The following is a 27989-nucleotide window of genomic DNA, read 5'->3' as shown; positions in this document are numbered from 1 at the left end:
ACCCCCTAAAAGCTTATCTCTACCAGCTTATGTTAAAAACTTGTCCTTGGAAAAAATTCTTCCTTGTCCTTGGAACAGTATCGCTGCCACCCCCAAGTGAGTGACAAAGATTTAGGAAAAGGACCACTTGGAGTTCCTGTTTCCCCAAAATATCCCCCAAACCCCTTCACCCCCTTTCCTGGGGAGGCTTGAGAGTAAACAAGGTGAGCACAGACCAGCCCCTTGGGTTTTTAGGACACTAAAAACCAATCAGGTTCTTAAAAGCAGAACTTTATTATAAAGAAAAAGTAAAAGAAGCACCTCTGTAAAATCAGGATGGAAGGTAATTTTACAGGGTAATCAGATTCAAAACACAGAAGATTCCTCTCTAGGCAAAACTTTAAAGTTACAAAAAAAAAAACAGGAATAAAACCTCCCTCTTAGCCTAGGGAAAATTCACAATCTAAAACAAAAGGTAATCTAACGGATTTCCTTCCTATTACTTACAATTTGTAATCTTAGATGCTTAGTTCAGGTATGGCTTTAGGAGATGTATTTTCCCTGCCCTGGTTCCTCGCTGTCCCGGAGAGAACCCAAAGAAACACAAAACAAAAACCTTCCCCCACAGATTTGAAAGTATCTTCTCCCCTTATTGGTCCTTTTGGTCAGGTGCCAACCAGGCTATCTGAGCTTCTTAACCCTTTACAGGTAAAGGAGGGATTTTATGCTACCCGTAGCTGTATGTTTATGACAGTGCTCAATATATGACCCAGCGCCCCCTCAGTTCCTTCTTACCGCCTGTGATGGTCTTTGGAACCGTGGTGTCTTGCTCTGCAAGTTCTCCACGTTTTCCCTAGTGTTGTAGTTAGTCGTTGTTTGCTTTTGTTGATAGTTCTTTGTTTTTGTTGTAGATAGTGGTAGTTGGGTTGGGGGGTTTACCCTCCACCCCAACTGGTTTCTTCAGTGTGCTCATGCCCAAGTCCCCGGGATTCAAGCCTTGCACATCCTGCTCTAAGTGGGAGTTACAGGTGTTTGAGAAGCTCAGCACCTCTCAGATTTTGGCTGTTAGGAGATCACATTGAAAGGTTACCTATCCGTATACTTAAAGCATTTTTCTTAAGTTTGGGGGGTCAGATTAAGGACTGTATCCTTCAAAGTGCTGAGCAGCACACATGTGTCTTGATCCAGCAAAGCCCTTAATCATAAGCTTAACTTTAAACACATGAGTAAGGCCCATGGATTTGGGACTACTTACATGCTTAAAGGTAAATGTGTTTAAGTCTCTTGTTGGATCAAGGACAAAGTGCTAAGTGCTTCACAGGATAGAGCCCTAAAAGAACTCAACCAAGTCAGCTTATGGTCATTGTTTTTAATAAATAGTGGTAGCTTCCTTCCTTGCCCAAGTATACATTCTAAAATGTACTATTTAAATATTTTCTTGGGAAACTCTCCTCCCCCACCAGAAATATTTTCCCAGTAAGGAGAATACTGTATCATGCAAAGTTTGCTCATTATAAAACTGTTGTATATTCATCCTTGACAGTGTGTTTTGATTTTACCTCCAAAATGCACGATTTTATCCATTTTAAACACACTCAAGGAAAGATTTCCCAGCGTTTCAGCTTTACAGTTTTAAAAAAATGTTGTTGTTTATGTACAAATATACAGAATTTCTGCTTCTTGAAAACCATTTAATCTCCTGCCACTTTATTCTGAAGCTCTTCCAGGTGAGTGGAAGTTTATTCATTCACTCCAGGATCTGCTTTCTTTAGCATTGACCCAATGAACACCTAGCGAGTCCTTATCCTGAAAACACTTACGCACATGCTTAACCTTTGTACCGTGAATAGATCTATTGAAATGAATGGGATTATTCACAGTAGTAGAATTAAGCGAGCGTATAATGTTTGCATGATCAGGGCCTAAGGATCTATGCAGTGTAGTGTCTGAACAGATGGTCCTCGCAGGGCCTGTGTGTATATAACCCCATATGTTTTATTGAACAGATTGCCAACTGTTCACTACATTTCAGTAATATCCATCACCTTTTCCTCCTTTAGTCTGTGCTTATGGTAGTTTACATACTAGCATTCTGTTTGATATATGCATACTGTTCTCTCTGATTAATGCCCCTTGTGATAATGCCTGATCTGGGACCCATTTCAAGAACCTGAGTGTGCTAGATGTTGACTAGCTGTTTCTCTTCTTAAAATTCAATTGACTCCGTTTTTTGTGTTTTGATTTAAGAATGTGATAAGATTTAAAAACATGTTGGAATAGAGAGAATAGACCGACAAATAGAAACCTACTAAAAGTCACCAGTTAGAACAAAATCTGCATTCATTTGGGTGAGGTGATCTAATCTTAAATGCTGATTTCCTTGTAACCGTAACCATCAAATCTGTCATCCGAATCACCAGATTCTAATATCCAGTGTGTTGGATGATTCATTGAAAAATCCATTGCAGGTGCAAGTTCAGGAAAGGATTTTCTAAGATCCATATAAGTTGTTAATTTTTTCCCTGACATCTAATATGGGCTCTTACTGTAAATTTCAAAAAAGATGTAAAATGTTACCAATGAGGTTCACAGTAATAATAGTAATTAATAAATAGTTGAGTGAAATAATCTAGGTTTAGGAGTAAACATGACTAACTACATAGGAATTTCATATTGTAGATTTCAAAAATGTGAGTTCCATAAACTGACATAACATGGAACCAGCCTTCCATGATGTATTGAAGGCTGGTTCCATGTTATGTCAGTTTATGGAACTGTAGCTTCTGCATTATAATAAAGTAGCCTAGGTCTTCTATATGTCATCTTGTACAGAAAAAAGAAAAAAAAAACACTCATATGAAATACAGGGAATGAATACATGTCTTAAATCACATGCTCTCATAATGGGATTTCTCAAAAAATATGAGAATAAATATTAACTCATAACAAGTCCTGGGCAAATCTTTTTGCCAGTAAAGTTATGAACAGGGCTTGTTATGAGTTAATATTTATTCTCATGATTTTTGTGAAATTCCAGTATGAGATTATTAGATTTGAGGAATCTCATCACTTCCTGCATTGTTTTTTCTTCTGTGCAAGTGGACTCACAGAAGAACTAACATGATGGATGACATATCACTGAATGAGAGACAGTTGAGGAAATCATTATAAATATATATGAAACCCATGATGAATAAAAGTCTCAAGCAGGATTGACAATTATATTCTCAATTTTAGGGGCATAAAACACAACTAGTAAAACTCCTGTAAAGTGGTTTCTGATATCTTGTGCCTTACCATGTATCAAACTGAATAATTGGTTGATTGTCTCACATGCAAGAATGAGTATAGTGAAGAGACAGGCATTAGCTGTATAAGTAATTTATACATATAAATTGGACCCCAAGCATTTCTATAAAAAACCTTCCAGATGAGATTTAAATGATCTCCCCACATATCTGTCATAAGTCCAAGATAGTCGTTACTGAATATAAGAAAATAAACATATTTGAATCTCACGGATGGTTACATGATAAATATTAAATCTAAAACAATTTCTAATTAATATTAGATGAATCTCCTAATTAACACATTGCATCTTTTCTGGTTTTTCCTTTTTTTCTCTAAGTTTCTTTCAACTGTTATGCAGTTCTTGAATTAAAACTGCTAGTATGCCTGTGTGTGTGTGTGCCTTTTATATACTGCATGTGTGAGTTGTTTGACCAGGAGTAACTGGAATCAGTGAGCAATATTCCAAAATTTGAAGGAATTCACTGGATATTTCTTAAGCTGTACTTGAACTGGATCCTCTGTCTTAATACCAGATATACTAAGGCACTGTATGCCCAGTTCTGATCTCTCTCTGATGTAACTTCAGAAGTCATTGGAGCTACCCCACAAAAACTTATGTCAACAATTCAGGTTATCTAACAGCCAGCATTTTTGGTTAGTGTATCTCTTTATCACAAGTGAAACCCTGGCTTTGGTCCACTTTACCACTCCCCACACTGCAAGGAGCTGGAAATAGTGCAGAGATCTTGCAATTAAGTCTTATTAAGGAACAAACATGACATGACACCCTGATGCAACCTGTATAGCAGAGCAAGAAATATTGTTGATGAACTGCAAATGAAGTTCCATCCAGGTCTCCAAGCTTAGGGAAATGTTCACACAGGGTCAGTTCAGGAGCGTCCTTTTCCTGAGGGAAAAGGGAGGAGTTTGGGAGATAGGGGATGCAAGGTTGGGGAAGCATAGGCTAGTTTGGCATTAGGGAGATTTGTAAAGTGAGGTGCATATGAAGAAAAGCTTTTTTTTAAATAAAAACTTAATTAGATAGGAAAACTTTGGTGTTGGAATTATTATTAATATTTGGAATTCTTAATATGGGAGACTACCAAACACTAATTTAACGATATATTCCTTTATTAAGCCCAAAAGCCAAATGGTATTTTATACAAATGGTCTATACATGCCTATCAGCTTGACAAAAAGTTATTACCTCGAATACAGTAATAAAATATGTATAAGCATGTGATCAGTTTACTTACAAACAGGTCAGAGCTAGGGAAAACCATCTCGTCCAGGCGTACTCCAGCATGATTTATACCCATCAACAAACAAACGATAGGATAGCCAATTACTACTTTAGCTAACAACCAATTTGAGATAGGTTCACCCTTATTTCCAGTCTTACTCCAGGTAAGATTTATAACCTCCCTTTCTCCCCACGGCCTATCCTCCTTCCTCCTGACCAGTAGCTTTTTTGGTTGCACCTGGGTTCATATAGGCCTTACTTTTTAGATAACACTGGTATGTGGAGTGGAAAGGTCCATGTTGGCTTCTTCTAAGGCAGATTCTCTTTGTCTCATTTAATTCCATCTGCAGTCATCCCTATCGATCGGAGACCTACTTTTTATAAACTTCCCCTTATCTCATTAGATATTCTTTGGACCAAACATCCTCTCTGCTTCATTCCTTCTCGCCATATAACTTGTGGTTTTCAAGGCCTTCCTTCTACTTGCTAGTCAGGGCCTTTCTTTACAACACACATTTCCTTAACCCAACTTAAGCTAACTCTAATTCTTTAATTTCATGCTTATTCTAAATTCCAAAAATGTGGAGGGGGACCCTAAATCCATTGAATGTATAGGAATTTAGTGCAAATGGATTTTCAGTGTCCACGTATCTAGCTGCTTTATTTGTCCTTCTGATTGTTCCTTTCTCTGATGTTTGTGTCTCACCAAAGCTATTTCTCCTTGTCTTACTTATATGAAAAAAAACTTGCTGAGTGTATTCTTACTTGATGCTACACAGCCTGTCTCTTCAGTTGCATGCGGACCAACTCAGTAGGTTCAGTCAATCACTAAATACTGCTTTATAAACAGACTTAGATGGTACGTTGGTTACACAGAGGGACAACAATTTCTCACCCCAATGCTTTTCTAATTAAAGCTATCCCTCCCATGATTTATCACTTGTGGGCCCAAATGCAGGACCTGTACTGACAGAAATTAATCCATAGAGTCATTATATCAAATGAATGGCATGTTGGAAAGATTCACTGATAAATCATCTGAAAGGAAATGATGTCCCCAAGTGTGGCGCTGAAATGACGATGTGGTAGATTTCTACCCCATGTCCATGGAGAAAGATGTTTAAATTGGTAACAGCACCCACCGAAAGATTTTTGCTTAGAGCTCTCTGTATGTATGAAATGCATACACATGGGGCCATGGCTCTGCCTCATCCCTGTTCCTCTCTGCACCCTTTGGGATGTCCGAAACCCTAGGGAGCAAATGATGTGGGGAGGAGTCCAAGCACTCCAGGGAGTGCAGAGACTGCAGTTGTGCCCTTCTGCTGCATAGGAATGGACGAATCCTCTCTCTGGGGCAGGGCCTGTTATCTTTGTTGCATGACTATACAATGGGACCCTGATTCTTGATTGGGTTTCCTAGGCACTGCTGTAATACCAATTAAAGCAATCATCATAACTGGATTTCACAGCAGAAGTAGAAATGGGCCTCCACTGCTCTCTTCCTTGTGGATCGGCATCAAATTAGGAGAGGTAGAAAATATGCTTCCCATAGCCTCTTTGTTATGCAGTTGCCAGTGGAGGTGGTGGGAATACCTCAGTATCAGTCTCCCACATTTGTAGTCACTGCCAAAGATTGGATGCAAGCCACTAGCCCCCCATTCTGGGAGCACAGCTGGAGGCATCTGGGTGAGATTTTACTTTCAGTTGCAGAAATATAAATCCAAAATCTGTGATTTGGACTCTGCATTTACAACAGCATAGCAGGGAGCAGAATCTTTCCTTCTATCTATCTAACATAATTTTATCATTATCTATCTAACCTTGCTGGGTTTTATGCTGCATTCATCACCCTAGGTTGAGATACCATAGAGTGCTACTAGCCCTGATTATACATTAAAAGGGACAATTAAAGGGTTTTATGTTTCAAGGCTGTAGGCATAAATCAGGGTCAAACATCTGTAAAAAAACAGCTGCAGTATCCAAAATCTGTGTGACTATCAATGAGACAAAGGAAAACTTCAGATTAGAATTTAAAGGCTATTTTTTTTTAAATTTCCCTGTGGGAAAACAGTCTCATCAGTACATCCCACTATGAAATATAAAAATGATGAGGATAGTATTTTACGGTATACGTCCAGCTTCCCCCACTCTGCCCCCTCGTGCACACAGGGACGTGCACATAAGATACACACCATATAGGCTGGTATAATTATAAATCATAGCTTTACTGCATGGCATTATCCTTAATCGGTGAATAAAATTGATTTTCAAAACTAAATTACATACATGTAAGGATTAATTTAGCTGAAGATAAAATAAATTGGCTTGGCTGAAAGTGATTGGGATGGATGGTGATGCAGCAGAGACTAAATCTTTGCTGTCCCCTTGAAGACAGAAATTATTTACACATTTCCTTGTCTACTGAAATAGATTTTGGGAACAAGGTTATATATATAGTCTGGTTAGTATAATTGCCTACTAACTAAACAGTATGTAAATATTTTCATTGTTAAAATCTTCATTATTGCATATGGAGAACAGAATGAATGATCATGCAAAGCCAGTCTTTTGCTGCCTTTTTTTTTTTTTACTACTCTATTTTGCACTAAGAAATAGTGAAGAGAATATCATTAGGCTCAACATGGATGAGGGCAAGTAGGGATCCAAAAAAGTGACACCAAACTTTAGAAAAAGAGATGTGAATAAAATGGGGAAGTTAGTCATAAAGCCCCAAATCAGAAGTAAAATCCTGACCATTGGAAAAACTTAAACTTAAAAAAATTAAAAAAAATATTAGAGTCTCAGAAGACTTCTGTGCCATTGAACATACAGAAAGCCAGTAGAAAACTAATATGGCTAAATGGCAAAGTTTGAGAGGTTATTTGAGCCAAACAAATCTTTTTTCAAATTTTGGAAATCTTAACCTAGTGAAGCCAACAAGTATGAGTACAAAATACAGCTGGCAGTAATAAGCAAGAGGGAAATTGCAAGGCCAAAATGGATTTCCAAGATCAAATTACTAACGGTGTAAAAACAAACAAGTAGAGCTGCTTTAAGTATATCTGAAGCAGGAAGTCTGCAAAAGAATCTGTGGATCAGCTGAATCATCAGGGATTAAAGGGAGCAGTTAGGTGAAATGACAAAGCCTGGCACTGTTGCTATTTCTTTTGAACAATATGAAAGTTTTTTCCTGTAATGCAGGTTTTCAGCTACTGCTTTTTGAAATTCAGATTGTGCAGTAGGTTTGTGGTGACCAGTATATACAATATGAAATGAGGTATGAAAATAGATGTTGATTCCATGGCTGTCTGCACATTTTTTCTTGTGAAAAAGACAAAGATTCTAACATACATCAATATAGGCTGATGACAGAACAAGGAGTAATGGTCTCAAGTTGCAGTGGGGGAGGTTTAGGTTGGACATTAGGAAAAACTTTTTCACTAGGAGGGTGGTGAAACACTGGAATGTGTTACCTAGGGAGGTGGTGGAATCTCCTTCCTTAGATATTTTTAAGGTCCGGCTTGACAAAGCCCTGGCTGGGATGATTTAGTTGGGGATTGGTCCTGCTTTAAGCAGGGGGTTGGACTAGATGACCTCCTGAGGTCCCTTCCAACCCTGATATTCTATGATTCTGTGATTCTATGATTCCAGGCCATTTTCACTTGGGTAACTGCAAGCTATTGGTGCTTAATAATATATAATAATAATAATCAGGAACTCCTTTACTGAAAATGTCACTGGGACCTAATGGCTGTATGTCACTGGTTCACATGCAGCTTAGATATGGACTGAGCAAAATTCACTGCCATGTGATGTCAATTTATTGGCTTGCAATGTATGAAATGATTTGGTCTCAGATGAGTTCTTTGCTGACAGATGTCCAGATTGTTGAAGTTGTTGGAGTTACTCTGTGGGCTTGTCTACATATACAGAACTTCAGCGGCACAGCTTCCCCGATGCAGCTGCACTGCTTTAGTGCTTAGTGAAGACGCTACCTATGCTGACAGGAGAGCTTCTCTTGCTGGTGTAGGTACTCCAACTCCCCGAGAGGCAGTAGCTACGTTGACGAGAGAAGCCATCCCATTGACATAGCGTTGTCTGTACCAAGAGTTTGGTTGGTATAGCTGAATGGCTCCGGGTGAGGACCTGAGTCTGTAGTGTAGACCAGCCTCAGCTTATGCTGGAGTAAATGAAAGCAAAGTTGGCACCAGCCTGAAGCTCCAATACTAACAGTAACAATGTTTAATTGGTGTGTTTTTGAATGAAGAACTGTAAACTTATCAACTCTGAAAACTTAGCATATTTTAAAATCTCTTTAAAAATGCAGGACTTAGATTTGACTTTCCTGTTCTACAACTTTCACAGGTTAACCTCACAATTTTTAAGTAGATAAAACAAAAATGCCACTGGGGTGCTGTTTCATCAGGTAAGCTCAGACACCCAGTGTTTCCCTGACTTATGCCTAGGGCCCTACCAAATTCATGGCTATGAAAAACATGTCACAGGCCATGAAATCTGGTCTTTTGTGTGCTTTTACCCTACACTTCTCAGATTTCATGGGGGGAGACCAGTGTTTCTCAAATTGGGGGTCCTGACCCAAAAGGGAGTTGCAGGGCGGTGGCAAGATTATTTTAAGGGGGTCACAGTATTGCCACCCTTACTTCTGCATTGCCTTCAGAGCTGGGCGGCTACTCGTGCCCACCAGGGGGCCTTGGACCTCTGTTTGAGAACTGCTGATACAGTGTTTTCGGTAGCCATGTAAATGACAATGTGTGTGTATTTGGAAAGTATTTTAAACGGAAGTGGAGGAACGTGATGTCCTGCCGCTTTAAATGGTTAGGTTCTCTGAGCTCAGTGCAGAGTTTTACTTTCATTTTAGTTTCTATTTTGTGGCCAGAACGATGAAGTCACGACAGGCGATAGCTGTCTTTCTATCAATTTTCCCTATGTCTATTTCCTTCTCTGCTGGGTCTAAATATAACAGCTCTTTAACACTTTCCCAGTAAGTGGCCCCTGCCCTCTGGAACTAGAGAGCTCTGTGTTCTAGTTCTGCTCACTTCAAAGTGCAATCCTGGATTGGGTTTGGATCTTCTGTCTTAAAGACTCACCCCCTCCTGGTTTGACAAGCCTCACACGTGTACCAGGTTGGGCTGATTATGCCCACAGAAGTTCGTTAACCCCTTCCTGATGGTGTAGCAATCTGCCCCACTACGCAATCCTACTGAATTCATTGACGTTTCAGGGTGTAATTTATTGCACAGGATGTAAATCAAGTTGGAATTTGTCTGCTTTGTCTATTAATGATTATAACAAATTCAAGCCTAGCATAAGTAAATGAAAGTCTATATAATTGCAGCAGGGATGAATTTGGCCCTGAATCTTTAAATGTGGAAACAGCAAATGTAATTAATGAGAGCAGGAATTCTGTAACTAAACAAATACTGAGGTAAAAATTCTGCTCCTGGCATAAGAGACTGATGGCAAGAAAAAATGGAAATAAAAATTGAAAAGCAGATCTATATAGGGGACACAGTTAAACTTTTTAGTTTTTTTACCTTTTATTTGAAGTTATCATCTTTGCTAGTGGTAGTCCTGATTATAAGGATAGGGAATACCAGTTAATCCTTTTAAAATATTATTTGCAGATTTAGAAAAGGTTAGAGAGAATTTTGAACTTTGCCTACCACATTATGGCCATCATTAGAAAGTAACCAGTTAGTCACACACATCACATTGTGGTATCTGAGATGCCACAGCTGTGGACTGTAATTGCATCTGTCTGTGGGGCATATCCTTTTCTGTTCCAGAGCTCTGTTTAGTGTGGGGAGTGGACCGTGCAGGGGCATGCCTCAGACAGCAGGTTCCAGCTCTCGTATTTTGAGGGCCTGCCCTACACCCCTCAGAGCTGTTGCCAGGCAACTCTGTTACATCACTGATTTGTGGTCTTCAGCCTGGGGAGGATTGGTGCAGTGGAGTGGTGCTCTTCCACACCCCTGACAAATGGCCCCTACATAGGGAGGTGCAATTGTAGAGGTTCAAGGTCCAACTGCACCTAGGTGCATCACCAAGGTGCTGCATAGATACCAGGAGGATGACCCTTTAAGACAGGGGAATTCTCTGCTGCTGATTTGTGGCTGGATTATGGCCCCTTAACACTAGCTGAATAATGCAAAGGGGCATAACTACTCCTGAGAATGTATTAATCTGTGTACATATAGAGGATCATTCTCTGATGGTACACAGCATTTACTGTTCACACTAGCAGAGAGTTTGATCCATTGTATGGCTATAGCTTATAAGAGACTTGAAATTTCTGGAGGTTTGAAATGGTAGTATCAATACATTATAAATTATCTCCTATTTTAGCTGAGTGGAAACTTCAGCAAGGTTAACAGTTACTTGAAGGTTTAGTTTATTTTTGTACAACATATTAATACAGAATAGAAAAAGTCACATTTAATCTGAAATAAATATACAGAATTAGTATGTACTGATTAAGTCTTTTGATTATGCCCTGGACTTTTTTTCCATTTACCTTCGACAAAACTTCATGACATGAATTGAAAATGACTTCTTTGGGTAGTTTCTGATTATTATTTGGGAACATTGTTTTGGCCTTTCAAAATCACCTCTCTTTTTCTGAATGTGTTTGATATGTTTTTGTTGTGTAATTGTATAGACTTTGTATTGTGCAATTGTATAGATAATAAAGGTGTATTAATCTAATTTTAAAGTTGATCCACAAATAGTATTAAGAAAAATATACCAAGTCATAATTTCAAATATGCCTAAGTTACTAAAGCACACACATCCCAGTGAGTTTTCAATGGGGTTCCTCAGACATTTCAGCGCTTTTTGAATATCCTACCCCTCAACTTTAGAATTTGGCAGAGTGCCCCAAATAGGAAGAATGAAATCATACAGTTTACTAAAATTTGAAATATAATTTACTTGAAATGTATCTTTTTTTAATAGAAATATCAAACTTGCCCAATGGGCAATCATGTGATGCCATAGCATGCTGTATGCTAGCAGTGTCACAACCTGTCATGTATGTTCCCTGGAACATTCCAATAAATTATTAAATGAGGAACCTTGAAAATCTCTATATGACACATTTACCTGACCTCTCCATAGACTCTCCCTCCAATGGAGGTCCTCAATGGATGATATCACCCACATTACTCTATGCAAGTGGAGAGCTGGCTGAGTTCTGCTTCTTTGGTTAACTTGTGAAAGAGAAATAATATGTACATATCTAAAGTGAATTACATGATGAATAGCTTTGTTATCTTTTTTATTTAGAATATTTAGTATGTAATTTTAAACTTAATGCATCTCTCATAATACTATTTGCAAGTCTTTTAAATGGAAACTCCTTCACTGCTAAATATGTTTATTTTGCATCGAGGAATATCATGAAGAGCAAAGCATGGGATGTGAGTGAAGCCAAATTGTATGTAAATTTTTTGATATGAGAAGTACAGTATTTATTCTTTTATTCTTGGGTCAAATGTGGTATAGATCTCTCGGATGCAACATTTTGGTTATATTTGAAATTCTCTTTGTCTCTTTAGGAAATGGATTCTTAAAGTAAAAATGCATTTATTCATTTAGAGATTTAGTATTTTATTGAATATTACATAAATGATTCAGTTTAGTAGGGAAGAATAGTCTTTATTAAACTATTAGCTTTTTCTCAGCCTTGAGTTAACATCCTAAACACATACATGTAATCTTCCTCACTCATCCCTCTTTCCTTTCCCTCAGACAGTAGGTCTTGTTCACTAACTCTCTAATACATCATTCTTTCCACCTCTCCTACATCTAACTGGCAAAAAAATGAGACTTGTAATTCATTATCAGTGCAGCTCCCTTGGTAGCTGTAGTGTAGACAGGGCTCAAGCATTTTTTTCCAGTTGTTTCATATAAGTCTGATCAGAGTTCAGAGTAGGATTAAATGGAGCCCTGCTTCCATCTGTGCTACCTTTTCTGGGGCTGCACCAGTGAGGAATTCCAAGTTGTATTTTTAACCAGTATAGACAAGACCTCTCTACCTTCTCATCCCTGAGTTCTCCACTGTGCCCGTCTCTTCCTTCATTCCTCCTAGACACACAGTCCCTTATGTGATCTTTCTTCTCACTTCCCCAATCAACTATGTCTTGATCTCAAAATATAGACAAACATTTGCAGTTTGAGCTCTGGGGGCTTCCAGAAGCGGTGGGAGGGATCCTGCAGCTCCCGACCGTCTCATCTGAAGTATGACTTTCTAGTCCCTCACAATCCTCCAGTCCCACTGCAGCCTCATCATACTGGAGTACTCATGCTGTTTGCATATCTCTGGTTCACACTCAGCTTGTAATGGAGAATTAAATATTCACATTATTTACCTCTCTTGATTTGTATCCTGCTCATCTGATCTTCCTAACCCAGTCAACTGGAGCTGAATTCAAAATGTATGCTAACAGAGTCGGCATTATATAGCATATTTGGAAGGTGTTCAAAACAGTCACTTGCTATGGTATAATAATGAGTGCAGGTGAAATCACGAAATATGAAATGGCGTATTTTGTAAGTAAGTTGTAACATCATCTGAATCCCAAGATAGAAACAGTTAATCTGCCACTGAATACTACATGGTTGAATGTTTGTTGGTGGAGGTGATTGTTTACAGAAGTGCCCAGAAGCTTCACTCAACTTTGCAGCCCAATTACTATCGGCCCTATACACACACTTCGTTCCTACCCAAAAGAGCTTACAGTTCAGAGGTGAAGCATTTGGGGGTGGGGGGTGACCCCACGTATCCCCCCTTACCCCCCCGATTTCTGCCAGGCTTTGCCAGCAGTGCTCCCATCCCTGCATGGCAGCTCCTGGGGCTGGCCAACGGGGGAAGGCAGCAGCAAAATAGTTGGGAGCTGCAGGGAGAGCCACTGCTTTTGCTGCTGCCTCTCCCCACTGAGCTAACCTCTCGGGTTTGCAAATAGGGCCGCTGAGCATAAGAGGGCGTGTGCTGGGGGGGAACCTTTAAATTGTGCCTCCCACTATCAGTAGATACCTGTTGTCTGTGTTACAGTATAAGATATATTTATGTGGTTTAATAATACATGAATTTTAAATAGTGGTATGCTGTAAAAGTAAAGAGAGGAATTCATTTTTCAGCTGCTCTCACCATCTTTCCGGTTCTCCTCTGCTTCTGTGACAATTCTCTCTCCTCCTTACCTGGATGTTGTTATAAATGAATTTGCATGACCACGCTGCAGCATGTAGTACCTCTTTGGACCTGCTCCCAGTTGAGGCAATGGAAATTTGAGTAGAATAGGATCAAGCTCTTTATCAGTATCTCGGATATTTTTCTAATAAAAATATTGGCCCAAAAATGTGGGAATTAGGAATAACAAAAATACCATCTGTGTATTATTGCACTTTTTGTTGTTTTATAGAAACATATAATTTTTATCAACCTATGGAATGAATGAAATAGCTGATACTAATTTATTAGCTGATATTTTAGTTACATTCAGTTTTCTCATTTAGTAGAGAAGCTGTAGCAACTCCATGCTCTGGAGCAAGAACTTTGTTCGGCTGGGAAGTGGCCCTGGTATCTGGCTTGCAGCTTTTGCTGTACCCAAGAAAATTTAGCTACATTTAGCCAATTATAACACTTTGAAAAATATCAGTTCACATTCTCTCATTAGAGACTTATTAGAGTTTGTCAGTTAAAATCTCTTAACATTCCACCTGCGCTGAGCATGCTCTCCACCAGAGCATATAAATGCGCATACTGCAGACTATGGAATGCACATACGCCCTGTGCGTGCTACATCCTAGGGCTGCAGGGGCTAGACAGGAATGCCCTGCAATCGCTCTTCCCGGCAGCTGGGGACCACTGCGTCATCAGTCACCAGAACTAAGAGCCTCTGCTGGTGCCCTGGCAATGTGGAGAAGGAGGGAGAAAGCAGCCTGACTTGAATGCAGGGAGCGAGGAGGGGAAGAGAGAGCAAGGTGAAGAGGTCAGGAGCTCAGGAGGAGGACGGGCATGGGGGACGAAGCTATTTAAAAATGTGAATTGCTCAGAGAACCTTAATTCTGGAATTTCCTAACATGTGAATCTTGACTTTTCAGTGCAAGCATGAATGTAACCTATTCCCATCACATCAACTTTAACTTTCGTTTAACAGCTTTTTGGGGATTTAATTGAATATACAATGATAAATTTACCTTTGCCTGCAGCATCTTACATCAAAGTGGCAACATCATTTTTCTTTTCCAAAGGGCCTGAATAAAAGGAGAGCAATTTGATTTGGAGAGGAAGGCTCAGCTTCATTCTCTTTCATATTAGTCTTTTATCTGTACAGTAAAGATTCATTCCATACATATGAAAACTTGGTGTTCTGTAGATCATAGGAAAAGGGACTATTCAGCTTTAGGTCACTCGTTTGTATTTGTCCCAGCTCACATGTCCTCACTATCAGTGCTGGCAGTATGTTGGCCTATGTCACATGAGTTGGTCTCAAATGCATTCCTAGTCGACAGATCTCCAAATGACAAATACCTCCATCAGACCTGGCACTAATTGTCACCCTAGTTGGTAATGTCAGCAGAGAGGGTAAGAAATGAATGGAAATGGAATCTAAATTACCTTCTCCTTCACCCCAGGGCAAGAATGACCCAGAGAAGAGTAGTGAAGGGAAGCCAGCACTGATGTCCATGATGTGCTTGTTTTGTTGATGCATGCAGAACTTCATTTTTTTAGGGCTAGCAAACCAATAGCATCCACACACACAGCATGTTATAAAGGGTGTGCCTTTTCTATTTTTTATTGTTTGTTTCTTAATGAAAATCAATACAAAATTAATAGGTGTGGATGATGTAAATTGGTTCAAGAGAGATTAATAAGACTGGGACTTTTCAGCTTGGAAAAGAGACGACTAAGGGGGGATATCGTAGAGGTCTATAAAATCATGACTGGTGTGGAGAAAGTGAACAAGGAAGTGTTATTTACTCCTCAGAACACAAGAACTAGGAGTCACCAAATGAAATTAATAGGCAGGAGGTTTAAAACAAACAAAAGAAAGTATTTCTTCACACAGTGCACACACTCAGCCTGTGGAACTCTTTGTCACAGGATGTTCTGAAGGCTAAGACTATAACAGGGTTAAAAAAATAACCAGATAAATTCATGGAAGATAGGTCCATTGATGGCTATGAGCCAGGATTGGCAGGGATGGTGTCCCTAGCCTTTGTTTGTCAGAAGCTGGGAATGGGAGACGCGGCATGGGTGCGACCACAAGATGATTATCTGTTCTGTTCATTCCCTCTGAAACACCTGGCATGGGCCACTCTCAGAAGACAGGATACAGGGCTAGATGGACCTTTGGTTTGACCCAGTATGGCCGTTCTTATATTCTTATGTAAGATTTACTTTCTTAACATATTAATTGTGAACCTATATTTTTATTTCAGAGGATGGAAAAGGATATGGCCCAGTGTTTGAGGAGCAACCCATTGATACCATCTACCCTGAGGAATCTACAGATGGACAAGTTTCAATGAACTGCAGAGCTCGAGCAATCCCTTTTCCAACTTACAAGTAAACCTTTATCTTAGTTTTGAATTACAGGGCTTGCCAGGCATTTCAGACCCATTTCATTTCACATTTCAAATATAATTTGCTGATTATGAATGAATGAATAGTTTAGCAGGTAGCTGTACAGTCTTCTTAGACGCATACGAGTTGAAGTTTGTGCATTTTTTTCATTAAGAAGACAGTTTTCCTTATGCTTGCAATGATGTCTAGAGAAGTCCTGGACAGAAAATATCAATTGTGTTTCATGAAACATTTTCAGGTTTCTTAATTTGTTTTTGGGAGCCTAGCTGTGATCTTTGGAGACCGTCCTTCATTTCCTGTCAGTCAAAATCAGGGACACCATTGTCATCCTAGACATGAGAAGCTTTTAAATGGAATTTTTTTTAAATGTTTCTACCAGCTCGTCTAGAGTTTCGCAATATGAACACTGTCATAATAAACCTCATATTCTTAATGAACCAGTCCATGATGATTGATTCTTTTGTGCAAGTGTAGGATCTCATGTCTTCCATAGGTCTCTACAATAGGCTCAACACACATCAAAGGACACACTCTGGAGCTTATCTTTTGTCATGAGAGCATGGTAGTTTACATTCTTGTCATGGTCAGATAAGCACCTCCTTCAAAGTAGGGACAGACTCCTAAGTCCTCTCAAGGCGAGGGACCCATTTCATTCATCTGCTCTCACAAACTGACAGAATTAGTCTTCTGTCAAGAGTTGTATGAAGGAAGACACAGTTGAGTCACTGAGCTATTCTGTCAATGTCTATAATACGATTATGATCATCTACTGTACTGTACCATCAACACAGTACCTACCAGAAGTTCATTTTCACCTCATCATCCTTGCAAATCACTTGATTATACAAAATACCTATGATAAATGGAGAACTTGAGAGAAGACTAGAACACTGGGGCTGGACAATTCATTCTGATTCTGATCCTTCGTAACAGAGAGAGTTCTTGCATTCTTATAGTATGGTGATGGTGGAGACTAATAGGGCTTTTTTGCCCCTCACCACTAGGACTTCTTCAAAGTCCAAACCAGCAGGATAGCTGATGTGGTGAACACCTTGGGGAATGTAGGTTTTCCACTAGGCTGTTGTTTAATCGCAGTTAACTCACGCAATTAACTCAAAAAATTAATTGCAATTAATTGCAGTTTTAATCACACTGTTAAACAATTGAATATCAATTGAAATCTATTAAATATTTTGGATTTTTTTTACATTTTCAAATATACTGATTTCAATTACAACACAGAATACCAAGTGTACAGTGGTCAATTTATATTACTTTTGATTACAAATATTTGCACTGTAAAAATGACAAAAGAAATAGTATTTTTCAATTCACCTCATACAAGTACTGTAGTGTAATCTCTTTATCGTGAAAGTGCAACTTAGAGATGTAGATTTTTTTGTTACATAATAGTACTCCATAACACAACAATGTAACACTTTAGAGCCTAGAAGTCCACTCAGTCTTACTTGTTCAGCCAGTCGCTAAGAGAAACAAGTTTGTTTACATTTACAAGAGATAATGCTGCCCTCTTCTTATTTAGAATGTCACCTGAAAGTGAGAACAGGTGTTTGCATGGCATTTTTGTAGCCAGCATTGCAAGGTATTTACATATAAACATTCATATGCTGCTACATGCTTTGACTACCATTCCAGAGGACATATTTCCATGCTGATGATGCTTGTTAAAAAAAAATGCATTAATTAAATTTGTGATTGAACACTTAGGAGGAGAATTGTATGTGTCCCGCTCCATGATTTTACCCGCATTCTGCCATATATTTTGTATTATGGTAGTCTCGGATGATGACCCAGCATATGTTGTTTGATTTAAGAACACTTTTGCTGCAGATTTGACAAAACACAAAGAAGGTTCCAATATCAGATTTCTAAAGATAGCTACAGTGCTCGACCCAAGATTTAAGAATCTGAAGTGCCTTCCAAAATCTGAGAAGGATTATGTGTGGAGCATGCTTTCAGAAGTCTTAAAAGAGCAACACTCTGATGCAGAAACTACAGAACTTGAACCACCAAAAAAGAAAATCAGCCTTCTGTTGGTGGAATCTGACTCAGATGATGAAAATGAACATGCATCGGTCCATACCTCTTCGAATCATTATTGAGCAGAATCTGTTATCAGCATGGACGCATGTCCTCTGGAATGGTGGTTGAAGCAGGAAGGGACATATGAATCTTTAGCGTATCTGTCACTTAAATATCTTGCAACACCGGCTACAACAATGCCATGCAAACGCCTATGTTGTAATTCTCACTTTCAGGTGACACTGTAAGTAAGAAGTGGGCAGCATTATCTCCTGCAAATGTGAAAAAACTTGTTTGTCTGAGTGATTGGCTGAACAAGAAGTAGGACTGAGTGGACTTGTAGGCCTGACAGTTTTACATTGTTTTATTTTTGAATGCAGTTATTTTTTGTGCATAATTCTATATTTGTAAGTTAAACTTTCATAATAAAGAGATTGCACTACAGTACCTGTATTAGATGAATTGAAAAATACTATTGCCTTTGTTTTTTACAGTGCAAATAGTTGTAATAAAAATAAATATAAATTGAGCAGTGTATACTTTGTATTCTGTGTTATAATTGAAATCAATATATTTGAAAATGTAGAAATCACCCAAAAATATTTAAATAAATAGTAATCTATTATTGTGTAACAGCGTGATTAATTGCGATTAATTTTTTTAATTGCTTGACAGCCTTATTTTCCACTCAGTAACAGATCTGAGTATTTCTTGCTGAGATTTTTTTTACTTATTTGCAGTTAGCATAATTCAACAGCATTCTTACTTGCTGGTATAGTTACCTCAGAACAATGTCTTCATTTTCCTGTCTATCCAACAGTCTTCCTTAGGCTTTTTGGTCACTTTGATGCCTTCAACCACTCTGTTTTGGAGATAAACAGTAGTCCAACACAAAACCTTCAGTCCTTCCCTGAGCTCAATTTTTAGCTCTCCTGGTCTTCTCTCCAGGTGCATGCTGGTCTCTTCCCTATTTATGCAGGAGTTTGTCTATACTACCTGTCTCCAAGTGTGGCAATCCTTCACCCTTCCATGGGGCTCAAATATCCTTATGTCCTTCTTGGGCCTCTAAGCTTTGTTTCAGGGAATTGCCTTATCACCTTGAAAGGTGGCACCACAAAGGTTACAAGTGCCATCCCTCTACTTCAGACCTCTGACAATAGGGGTTTAAGCCAGAGGTTGTCCGCCCTAAGATTCCAACTGACCTGTTTTTCTCTGGTCCACTTCAAATATTATCTCCTCCGGTTTTTCAAATACACAGCATCCAGAGTCCTACCATATCCTGCCTCCATACAGGCTTTTTCTGAGTACAGAGCTTTGCTAGCTTTCTTGGCAGAGAGCCCTTCTCTAGGCTGTCCCTCCCCTGCTCTCTCTAGGTCTCTAGACTTCCTACCTCCATCTGGATTGGCCCTAACTGAGCCACCAGCTTCTGATATAGGCATGGAGGTCACACAGCCCCACATTTTTGTTAATATGGCACCCAAAAGTGTGTTGAGCACTTTACAGAACAAATACAAAAGTGTTCCATGTCCTGAAGAGCTTACGATTTGTTTTAGCTGTGACACAATGAGTGTAACAATGGTTCTTGAAAAGACCTGCACTCCTTAGAAACTTTTAGCATATGAGAAGTCCGACTGAACTAAATAGGACTTTTTCTTGTGCATAAAGTTACTCATAAGTATTTGTAGTATTGGGATCAGCTCGAAGAACTGCATGAGGAGAGAATGTTTACAGTAATAAGATCCCATGGTTACGCAGGGATGGTTTGTACACATTTTGAATGAGTCTGTTAAGGTCTATTTTTATGACACTTAATTTTAAAGTAACCTTGTTTTACAAATATCAGGGGGTAGCCATGTTAGTCTGTATCCACAAAAACAACAAGGACTCTGGTGTCACCTTAAAGACTAACAGATTTATTTGGGCATAAGCTTTCGTGGGCTAGAACCTACTTCATCGGATGCATGGAGTGAAAATTACAGATGCAGGCATTATTGTACTGACACATGAAGAGAAGGGAGTTACCTCACAAGTGGAGAACCAGTGTTGACAGGGCCAATTGAATCAGAGTGGAGGTAGTCCACTCCCAATAATAGAGGAGGAGGTGTCAATTCCAGGAGAGGCAAAGCTGCTTTTGTAATGAGCCAGCCACTCCCAGTCCCTATTCAGGCCCAAATTAATGGTGTTAAAGTTTGCAAATGAATTTTAGTTCTGCTGTTTCTCTTTGAAGACTGTTTCTGAAGGTTTTTTTGTTCAAGTATAGCTACTTTTAAATCTGTTATAGAATGTCCAGGCAGATTGAAGTGTTCTCCTACTGGCTTTTGTATGCTCCAAAAGAAAATACAAATGTTTTACAAAGGAATATAAATAATATTGTGTTCACACAAAAGAAAAATTCAAGCTGGATCGAGGAAACATGACCGTCTACTGACCTCACACTAACAAGTTCAGAAGAACATGTTTACTATGACTTTTTCTTCTGATTCGCCACAGATTCCAGTTTGTGAAGAATGTTCTGGTCTGTTTTGTCGTAGTTTAAACTATGTATGTGATAGCTACCCTTGTATATTTCTGCATATATTTTATAATGTATTAATAATGTCTACATGTGGTTTCCCTCACAGGACTGAAATAACATCTTTTAATTCCCATGAATATAATTGAAGATTTTATTACAATTATTATTATTATTTATTACTTCTGCTGCTATGGAAAAGCTTCTTGTTTGAAAGTTACTGAGTTTTGATTTTGTTCGGGATGTATTTTTATTAAACCCACTTCACATGATTTTTCTCTCCGTTTCAAATTTCAATACATAATTAACTTTAACTTCCCAAATGGTAACTGGATTTAAAACAACCTTTCAATAGTTCTTTTTGTTGAAGAAGCAAGCAGAGAGTAATCTGATTTTCAAAAAGTATTGTTTGCCTGTAGATCTTGATATGAAATTGTGTGCATAGTTTGAACTTCGTAGGTTTATATGAAATGATATATTTCCTAGTTATTTGTAATACATTTCCGTTGCCTTCAAGCAAGCTTTTGGGCTCCCTCTGATGGACACAATAATACCTATACATTCCCATGAAATTGTGTAGGCAGTTCAAAAGTATTGGGTCATATTCGTTTCTGGTGTAACTCCATTAGGGTGACCAGATGTCCTGATTTTATGGCAAATGTCCTGATTTTTGGGTCTTTTTCTTATATAGGCTCGAATTATCCCCCACCCCCATCCCGATTTTTCACACTTGCTGTCTGGTCACCCTAAACTCCACTGAAGTGAGTAGAGTTACACCGGGGATGAATTTGGCCCACTGAGTTCATGTCTTGTTGTGGTTGTATTTTATGAAATAAAACAGCAGTGCCACATCTGCACAATCAAATGCAGGAGCTGTCCCATCCATTTACCCACCCAGTCTCCCATGCAGAGTGCCCTAGTCATTCTTCCAGCAGTCAGGGTAGAAGTCCCCAGCAATTTTGTTATTTAAGAAAATGGCAGTGTTAGAACAAGTCTGACTCTCTTTTCACTGACATTACTAATACTTTATGCCTGAAGTAACTTCCTTGGCCTACACATCCTCAAGTGAATGGGGGAGGATCTGGTAGAGATTAGGTAGTAACTCTGTTGTTACATATTCCAAGGGTGCACAGTGGGTGTTTTCTTGAGCTACTTGACCCCCACCCTCACCCCCGTATAACTCTTTCAGTCTTACCTCACAGATGGTGGTTCTTCTCACCTTGCAAATTGGACTGGCCATCATGTTTCTAGAGAGATAATTTGGGCGAGGTAATTTTTTATTGGACCAACTTCTGTTAAAAGATATTACCTCAGCCACCTTGTCTCTCTAATATACTGGGACAGACATGGCTACAACTACTCTGCCATACATCATGTTTATATGCCATTCAGGCAGGTCAAATTTGAGAGCCTTGTCTGAGGAAAATTAAAATAAAACCATTTATCATAATACATGAATATAATATCATAGTTATTTACAATTAGTAGCAAGTTGTGAACCCACATAGGAAGAGTTTTCTTGCAAATAATTTTTTGCAACCATCACATCATCTTTTCTTTTTTTAATAGGTGGAAACTAAATAACTGGGATATTGATTTAACAAAGGATCGCTATGGTATCGTGGGAGGCAGACTTCTTATCAATAATCCAGAGAAATCAAAGGATGCTGGGAAATATGTTTGTATAGCATCGAATATCTTTGGAACTGTCCGAAGCGCTGAAGCGACTCTAAGTTTTGGATGTAAGCAATTGTTAACTTTAAAACAGATAAGTACATACTGATTAGGTTTAAATGGTCAATGTTTCACTGTATTATTGTTGCAGCATTTTACAGTCATTGCATTGTATCGCTCTGTGAAAATGGTATAAAGTGCCTTCATTGACAGACCAGCAAGTAGTAAGTTTTTAAAGCAGCTTATACTCTTCATCCTGCTGTTGGCATTACAACCATCTCAAAGGCCTTAAGTTTATATCTGCAAAGAGGGTCACACAGCTTGTTTAACCAGAGAGGGGGAATTCCCACAATCTTGAGGCATATAGTGTCCTAATTTTAAGACACAATGGAACCCATGGGGAAGTTGTCAGAAGAGAGAGACAGATAGGTTCACATGATGAAGGTCAGCTGTCATCGTTGTCAAAACAGATTGGAAGTTCTTGAAGACGGATGATGTGTCATTTTACAGTGAAAAGAATGCTGCAATCCTTATGCCACATTTAAGGCCGTGCTGAGGGCATTTCTGTCAACTTCAGACAATTATGAGCTAGTGTTTTCCACACACGCATTGTCAGCAACAGGTATTTTGTTGAGAAAGATTAGGGTGACCAGATAGCACGTGTGAAAAATTGAGATGTGGGTAGGAGGAATAGGCGCCTATATAAGACAAATCCCCAAATATTGGGACTATCCTTATCAAATCGGGACATCCGGTCACCCTAAAATGGATGTACCTAGGTAACATAAATAGCTAGACTTTATCATCTGGAGAAAGAAGGGTTTTTTGTTTGTTTGTTTTTTATCTCCCCCTTAAAATGATATTATCCTGGAAATATTTTGTACATTAAAAACACAGGGTGAAATCTGTCCTCGTGCAGAGATCCTGCATAAGGCCCTCTGGACCACTTAATCCCCATATTAAGGGCTTAGGCAAGACAAGTGCTCCACAGGCCTTATGATCGCTCTCTGCACTGGTCAGTATTTCACGTTTAGTGAATAATATCAGTGGTTTAAGAGGTTTCATGTAAACCCCAGGTTGTAATGTTTTGTGAAAATAAATTTAATATTATGGGACCAAAGATTTAAAAATGAAGCCAGACTCATGGATTTTCACATAAGTCTGGATGCAAGTGTGGTCTGTATTTTAAATAGAAATATTCCACAGTACGTTTTCTAGCAGAAACGCAAGGCTGGATTAGAGTTTCTCTGTAATGAAGGTGAATTTAGCCAGTAGGCAGGCATTCCCACTAATGTCAAAGGAGTGGCATGCATTCCAGTAGTTCACACTGCAGATGCCTATGGCTGTAGACTTGGAGTGAAGCAATTGTCTCACTTTAAAGAGGTGTAAGCCCCAGCCCCGGGCTGGCCAGAGGAGCCCCAGCCCCTCTCCCTTTAATCAGTTAACCAGTTAAATTATATGATTTTAATCATTTAAACGGTTAGCTTTTTAAACAATGTTTACATCCCTAGTTTATATCAGGTTAACAGAGCATTGTTATGCTGAACTTTGTAAGCAAATATTCAAATGCTAACAATAGGGATGAATCAAGAAAACAACAGAAACCAAAATATGCTAGGAAACTGCTGAAAGTCTGTTTTTTAAAAAAGCATTAAAACTTTGTTGTCTCTTGTTTCCTTTGTTTTATTATTTCCCCTTCCCCTGTCTCCCTATAGGTCAGCAAAGCTCTTCTCCCGCCCCACCACCACAATAACTGTGATATACTTCTGTTTCAAAACCATATTTGGCATAGAGCTCATTCAAAAATGCTAAAAATAATTGTGAAAAACTTTTTAATTTTTTTCATTGACTTGCCCGTTCTATAAAACTGCAAAAAAAAAACCTGGTGAAATTCAAAAAATGTTCAATATCTGTACTTTGGAGAAAAGGGAAGAGATGTTCATAGTGAAGACAACCATCTTAAACTCAAATAAAATTGTCATTGGGACAAAAGCCAAGCTGGCTTCTTAGGAAGGTGGGGGTAAACTGAAAAGTCCAGTCCTGCAAACATTAGCAAAATTGTCATTGATCTCAGTGGGGCTGAATTGGGTCTCCAGGAGAGAAATGAATCAAAGGTTTTAAAGTAGTTTTTAAAAAGGTTTTCGCTAGCAGCTGTTACCACACACATGCATGCACATATTTGTGTGTCCGCACACACACCCACACCAACTTCCTTTGCTCTGGGGAATTTTCTTCTTTCATGTCAAGTGGTGGAGCTTTTTTGGCTTATGCTGATGGGAGTCAGAAGCTGAACCACCTCCTTTTTTGGTGGAAAACAGATTGAAAATTGTAATAACAGGAGCCAAATCATAGCAGAGGAACTGTCGTAGCCAAACGGAGCAAGCAAAGACATTTCCATAATCACTGTACAGTTATAACTATAAAGTGATTATACAAATTCTTGCGTTCTGGTTAATAATGGATATCTTCCAATTAGAGTTCAAGGATTCACATTCTTCATAATTATTGAGTAATAACGATAGTTATTATGCAAATCAGACACTCAGAGCCAATCAGCATTCGGGGCATTTCATAAGTGGGAAGAAACTGTGCAGTTATAGATCAGTAATTGAACAGACATCTCTGTACACCCTGGCACAGACTGTTCTATTTCAGTAAAAACCTAATTTTATTTTTTACATTTAAATTGCCTGTTCTTTTTTATGCCTTTTTAATTTGTGGTGATTATTCCTAAAATTCACAAATTTATCGAAAACACAGCATAAATAAAAAGTCCTGATATAAAGTTAGGCATTTACTTATTTTAACTGGAAATTATTAAAGTAAGTATTAAAAAAATGACAATTAGATTTTTTTTTCTTTCCTCAAACCATACTTTGGCCATATTCAAAGTAGTAATCACTTTGTTTTATATTTTCCACTCATGGATAGCACTAGTAGTTTTTACAATCACTATAATAGATTTACAACTGCAGTATGCCAAGATGAAAGAGGGAATGAAAAACAGTGGCAACCTCACAAGAAATTGTGAAATTTTACAGCCAAGAAAAAAACAGTTTGGCGGCATCATCCCATGTTGTGAAGTCAGAAGGAAATATCATGGCCAGCTGCTTGATAAGAGTAGTCCTCTTTGACAAATGAAAGACATCTGTTTCATGCTTTAGATGAATACATACATACATGCATTCCAAGCCATGCCAATTTAAGAATGTATGTCCTCCCTGGTGGTCTAGTGGTTAGGATTGGGTGCTCTTGCTGCCACAGCTTGGATTCAATTCCTGGTCAAAGAAATATGCTTGAATAGGCAGCAGGCTTCAAACAAAAAAACGAAGTATTTTTTTCACACAACGCATGGTCAACCTGTGGAACTCCTTGCCAGAGGATGTTATGAAGGCCAAGACTATAACGGGGTTCAGAAAAGAACTAGATAAGTTCATGGAGGATCGGTCCATCAATGGCTGTTAGCCAGATGGGCAGGGATGGTGTTCCTAGCCTCTGTTTGCCAGAAAGAAAGCTGGGAATGGGCAACAGGGGTGGATCACTTGATGATTACCTGTTCTATTCATTCCCTCTGGGGCACCTGCCATTGGCCAATGTTGGAAGACAAGATACTGGGCTAGATGGACCTTTTGTCTAACCCAGTATGGCTGTTCTTATGTTCTTAACTAGCTCAGATTTAATTGCAAATCTAGTTCAGACAATATCTGAATCCATACTGAACCAACCATAAATAAGAATAATTGGTTGAATTAGTTGTGAGCTAGAAGGTGAATCAAGAGAGTGTGGTGTTCAGACATTTGAAGAGATACCCTCTTTATATATTAATAGCATAGGTCTTTAGAGATTTCCTTTATGAAGTTTGTCCTACAAGCAGTCACTGAAAAGATCTGCTTCTCCTCTTACCCTGTTATTTTGATGTCCCTCTGCTATGTGTACAGTATTTATTCTACTGTCTTCTCAGTTACAGTAGCTCATAAACCATACTGATGTCCTTTTGTGTAAATGTGTATGCATCTCTATCCTGATTAGTCGTTATTGTTTCTGCCTTGCTACTCATGAACTTAAGTTGTAGTTAGATCCTGGAAATAGCAGCCTGAGGAAAGAGTTGAAATAATCTGAATTTAGGTTGGATGATTCCTTTGGCTTTTGATGGGAAGGATATTGTGTACAGCTTTTAATATTTATTATTATTTATTTAGACTGTGTTAGCACTTAGAAGACACATTCTGGATTCCCCCACTCCCACTGTACTTTGTGCTATGCAAACACTTAGTAAAAGAGACAGTCCCTACCCCAGTCTAATTTGATAAGAGATACGACAATGAAAGTGACACAAGAAGGGAGCTATTGCCCAGCTTGTAGGTACCACTCTTAAAATAAATAAATAAAATCTGCTATCCGTAACTGACATGCAATCAAACCATCACTGTCTTATAATTGTGGCCACCATTATTGCAATGTGTAACTCAAAAGGGTCTGATACTTGGCCCTTCTACAGAAGACCCTTTGCACTGCTCCACTGGCACAAAGTGGCCATAGAGCTGTTTCAGCCAGCCAGCTGAGGATCCCCCAGCTGGCTTTGTGCCCCCATCTCAAAGCCCCTGGCATAGGATACGTAGCTGGACCACTCTGCCATCCAGCAGTCCTTGGCTGTTGGAATAGCCCATGAGGCAGGGACAGCCTGGTTCATCTTGGGGGAAGCCATGGGGATGCTCCAAGTTACAACAGGCATTGAATTGGCCTCCTGGACAGCCCCTCGTTTGGGAGAATGAAAAATTCTCTGAAGTCACTTTTGCCCTACCCATCATTGGGTTCTGGCTCTAAATGCAGCTCACCTGGACCTGAGAATCAGAGCCAAAGTCAACATTTCTTTCTTCTTTATGGGCAGTTGCAAACTGCAGGGGTTAGACAGGCAGAGCCATTGCAGTTGGTGATTCTAGGATTAAAGCAAACAAAACAGGCTGTATGGCCCTGCACTTTGTCTCAAACGTTGATGTATTTCTACATTCATCTCTAAAGGAGCTGTATGTGTAAATCCGAATGTAGAAAACAATCCTTAAACACTGAAAAAGCTTTATATTTTCTCTTTTTTTTTTTAAATCTAGACCTTGATACATTTCCACCAGAGGAACGCTATGAGGTGAAAGTACGGGAGGGTGTTGGAGCAGTGCTTCTTTGCGAGCCTCCTTACCATTACCCAGGTAATTCAACTGAAACTACACGATTTTCAATCTCTATAGTATGGAAGGGATAGGATGTATATGTATGATTAAGATATTTTCCATTTAAATCTAATAAATGGGATAAAGATATTGTTGGTATATACAGTGTAGTTTAAATTAAGCATGCATTAAGAAAGGCAAAAAATTATTCCTTCTGATAGGTTTTTTTGATCCTTCGGAGAGTGGACTGAGCCCTTTAAGTTAATGAACAAAGATTTCTGGACACTGTTAATACTTCAGTTCGTTAAAATTAAATAAAGTCTCTGATTATATTCCTCTCCTCCCCCCGAAACCTATGGTCTTGTTTGCTTCATGGACGTATGGAGAAAGGGGCTTTTTCTTGACTCATATGAGATGTAAATAAACAGCAGTAACTTTTTTCCCAAGCTCAAATCCACTAGGTCAGTTTCAGGCAAC

The 27989-nt window shown here is 38.9% G+C and overlaps 1 protein-coding gene across 1 annotated transcript in view; it reads left to right on the top strand.

The window, feature by feature from the left end:
* CNTN1 (contactin 1) overlaps positions 1-27989 on the top strand; it is a 448663-nt gene that overhangs the window by 259748 nt on the left and 160926 nt on the right. Inside the window, exons 4-6 of the mRNA XM_048836059.2 lie at positions 15977-16103; positions 22246-22418; positions 27456-27551. Coding sequence (XP_048692016.2) covers positions 15977-16103; positions 22246-22418; positions 27456-27551 — 396 coding nt within the window. The remainder of the gene's footprint in view (positions 1-15976; positions 16104-22245; positions 22419-27455; positions 27552-27989) is intronic.

The sequence above is a fragment of the Caretta caretta genome, chromosome 1 (assembly GCF_965140235.1).
Source record: "Caretta caretta isolate rCarCar2 chromosome 1, rCarCar1.hap1, whole genome shotgun sequence".
NCBI classification, from domain to species: Eukaryota; Metazoa; Chordata; order Testudines; family Cheloniidae; genus Caretta; species Caretta caretta.
The sequence above is the reverse complement of the archived record's forward strand: the minus strand, read 5'-3'. Positions and strand labels throughout refer to the sequence as shown.